The sequence below is a fragment of the Nansenia antarctica genome (assembly GCF_963989245.1).
Source record: "Nansenia antarctica genome assembly, chromosome: 2".
Taxonomy (NCBI): Eukaryota; Metazoa; Chordata; class Actinopteri; order Argentiniformes; family Microstomatidae; genus Nansenia; species Nansenia antarctica.
The window spans coordinates 71,570,425-71,574,318 of NC_137675.1; the positions used below are offsets into that span (position 1 = coordinate 71,570,425).

The window sequence follows — 3,894 nt, forward strand, 5'->3', positions numbered from 1 at the left end:
ATGTTGTTATGCACTTTCACTTATCTGGAGACTTTGATGCAGAGCAAAGCAGCACAATGAGGACACCCATCTATTTCTGAGCCAGCTTTGTTGCTGGCATTTGTATCTGGCAACCCATCCATAACTAAATCAGCACAGTGGAGAAGCAGAAGTACTTGGAAAATGAATACAGAATTTAAAAAAAAAACATTTCTGAATGTAAAAACGTATGTAGGTATGTGGGTAACAGTGTGAAACCACAGTATAGGTGGTGCTTGCCTCTGTGTGTGTGTGTGTGTGTGTGTGCGGTAGGTGCTCTAGATGGCCTGCTCTCTCTGCATGTAGTCGTAGGGAGGTAGGCTCCTCTCTGGTTCAGATGCCAGTGCTGCCTCCCGCAGCACCACCATGTGATGCTCAGCCGCATGCAGTGATTGGTCGATCCAGTCCATACTGCCGGACTGCATGTGACAGGCGTTCCGGGTCACCAGCACCAGGTGGCTGACTGACAGTAGGAGGGCAGTGGCCCTGAAGGGACACAATCAAGATTACATTTTGGATTGAGATTTCTCCAACTACGACAACTTCTCTTCTCACAATTGTCTCCTTGATTATCATGGTTTTTCACTTTTCTGGACCCTTCTCGGTCTATCGTGTGTTCTATAAGCAGAGCTATTGGTTGTATGTCCAGCTCTGTTTGTTTTCCACAATCACTCCAAATGTGAGAAGAGCAAACCTGATTACCTGGCATCCAAGAGGATGGGGTCCAGAGGAGGGTACATCGATCTCACAACATCATCCACCCTGCAGAGACAAGAGAGGAGAATAGGAAACCGCATAGGGGAGATTAGAAGGCAGTTCAGTCCATGTAATGTCCAATGGTCATACGATTTTGCATTAATGGCTATTAGCTATGACTGATGAATATTGTCGTTTTGAGCCATATGTGAACGTTACCTAGGACTGATGCGTTTGGCCACGGTGATGATGTCACTGAGGCTGGCTGGGGCTTTGACCTTTGCTCCTGAGCCCATTGTCATGGCGACCAGTTTTTCAGTCAGGGTGTGGCAGATCTGTAAAAGGAGTGAGTGTGTAAATACTGTAGCAATTACAGTTTGATGATGATGAACTCAATGTATTAAATCTGGGTTAAAGTTAACATTACTGTACCTTTAAGATTGAGATACAGTGAGACACCAAACCACTGTGAGAGGAAAACAAGCAATGATATGTGTTTTTTGGATTATTGACACTTTAAATATGTTATTGGGTTATATTGCCTTCCAATATTACTTAAATGTAATATTTGTATTTTGTGATTGATACTGGTAATTGATACTGGTAATTGATACTGGTAATGCTACTGGTGACGATTCAACTAACTATGCTTATTCAGACTTGTGATCTGCGCACGTAACTTTGAATTTCACGTCAATTGTTCATCAATGTCAACAGGAGACTAGAGCGAACATTTGAGTTACATTCTTGAATCTCAAGTCTGAATTTGTCAGCGTGAGTCTAATACAGTATGACAAATGGTGAGACGTACGAGGCGTCCTCGATCCAGTCCTCGTTGTCCAGGATGGCCTCTATGTGAGGGTTGGTGATGACCACGTCGTCCAGCTCTAGCTCTGATGGCTCACTCTGGGTCTCCATGGCGCCTATCAGGTCAATATTGGGTCTGTGGGGGAGGAGGGGAGAAGTTCTGGTAAAAGGAAGAGAGAATGAGTAAGGGAGAGGGAGATGGTGTGTGTGTGTGTGTGGTGTGTATGTGTGTGTCAGAGAAAGAGAGGAGGAAAGAGAGAAATACTGACAGCTCTAGAACTTTGACCTACGACCCAACCCAACCCCCTCCCCACCATACCACCAAATCGTATGCCACTCTACTCCACCCATTATACCCACCCACCCTGTGGTATACCACTGTACTCCATCCATTATACCCACCCACCCTGTGGTATGCCACTGTCTGCACCCACCCTTTTTACCCTTCCCCAGCTATACGTAAGGCACTGACTTGGAGTCGAAGTGGTGCCACAGGTTGTGAGGGTGGCAGTAGCGATGTCGGCACACCACCACCAGGGCGATGAAGGAGGCCAGGAAGATGGTGGCCAGCACCCCAATGGCCACGATCACCACCGTCTCCATGGTGACCACAGGTCCCACTATGTCTGCAGACAGCAACACGGCGGCGAGAAGAGAAGGGTCCAATCAGATGTGTCTGGATGTCAGGGCTAGGTTATGGCTGGGTCCTCATCTGGGAAAGAGTGAATGCTTAGTTGTTACAGTTCATTTGTAACATGTCGTATGATTGGATCACAAAGAGGCTTTAGCGTAGATTCTCAGCATAGAGGTCTACTTCAACCTCTATTTCTACTACGCTTCGAAATACCCAATGGAGGACAGACCCTGACTCATACATTTGACACACCTTCAAGGCACACAAAACCCAGATCTTTATCAGAACGCACAGAAAGCCTTCAATGGATATGCCTATTGTTTATGTTTAATTTACTGTTGAAGAGTACAGTACTTTTTTTTGTGCAGTACATTTTTTACATAAAAAAAAAAAAAAAACACACTTCGCACACATAAAAAAATTACAACAGTGAATAAAATGTATTAAGTGTGCCATGTGCAGGTGAGGTAAGAAATTAATCTAGGGCTTATATTAAAACCTCACCATAACTTCAAGATTTAAAACATGAAGGTTAGTGAAAAAATAAAACAAAGGCTTAAACCTTCATTTGAGACAACAACAACAACAACAACAACAACAACAACAACAACAACATAATAGGCTATAAGTAGTGCAGAAACATAAGTTCTAAGTTTCTTCACTACTTATATTATGTTGTTCAATCAAAACAACAAAAGAAACAAACTAAAGAATATACAATATATTCATCTAGGCTAGTCTTACACATCTGGATGCTTAAGATAGGCAGTTAATCACAGTGTCTGGACCAAGACATGATACTGTAGTACAGGTGGTTGCATTATAGGCACATATTTTTTTGCATCTGTCACATTTCACTCATTCGCCTTCTCAGTGTGACCATGATTCTTGATAAACGCAGTGAATGGTTTATGACTAATTTAAGTGTCAAATCGTGCTAGTTTCTCAACAGCTCCTCTTAATCAGTGCTGTATCTGCTACGTATAGGCCGAGCCCTTTGCACACGCCTGCGCAGAATATCCTGTTTTTGCCATGTATCTGACATACTTTTCTGCTAGTTTCAGAACTACCAAAATACACACAGCATAGAGGAACAGTTAGAGCCCTACATACTTTCTTTTTCTCTCTTAATCTTTTGGGTTTGTCAGTCACGTGACTCCATAAAGTACTGTTCCGCTGAAAGTTGTTTTCTCACAAGATGTATCAATCACGACTGCACCACCTACCTGCCCTCTGCCCAGTCTAGTCAGTCATTAACCTCTCCTGAGAGCGCAGGCGTGTGTGTGTGTGTGTGTGTGTGTGTGTGTGTTTGACATAACCAGCATCTCACTATACTCTGGAAGAAAGCCATTGGCAGAAAGAGAAAAAATATAATTGATCTGTAATTAGGCATGGCAGTTATACAGCATAGAGAGGCAATCTTAACACTGTCTTTTGTGCACAGTCACCATGGGCAACAGAATTACAGAATTACCACATTCCCAACTGACACTTTTATCCGGATGATTGTGTGAGATTCCGCTTTGGAATGCTATAATTCTTTAATCAGATTAATGTAAGGTACACTGGCCGTATCATACAGTGCTTTCTCCCTTCTCTTTCCATTGAGCATTTCGGACTCCGTTTCTGTCCAAAGGCCAGTGGTCAGGCCAGTGGTCAGGCCAGTGGTCAGGCCAATGGTGTTGGCTTGAGAGGCACATAGAACATCAGTCACTGTCAAGGCCAAGTGTTTTGTCCAA

At 43.5% G+C, this 3,894-nt stretch overlaps 1 protein-coding gene across 1 annotated transcript; it reads right to left on the bottom strand.

Moving 5' to 3' along the window:
* Positions 1–296: 296 nt before the first annotated feature.
* Positions 297–2,124, bottom strand: tmem98 (transmembrane protein 98; the record flags this gene model as incomplete). The annotated part of the gene is made up of 6 exons (XM_080524440.1): positions 297–504; positions 721–780; positions 934–1,049; positions 1,147–1,180; positions 1,526–1,657; positions 1,994–2,124. 6 exons carry the CDS (start codon positions 2,122–2,124, stop codon positions 297–299), a joined length of 681 nt encoding a protein of 226 aa, XP_080380566.1.
* Between the last annotated feature and the right edge of the window lie 1,770 nt (positions 2,125–3,894).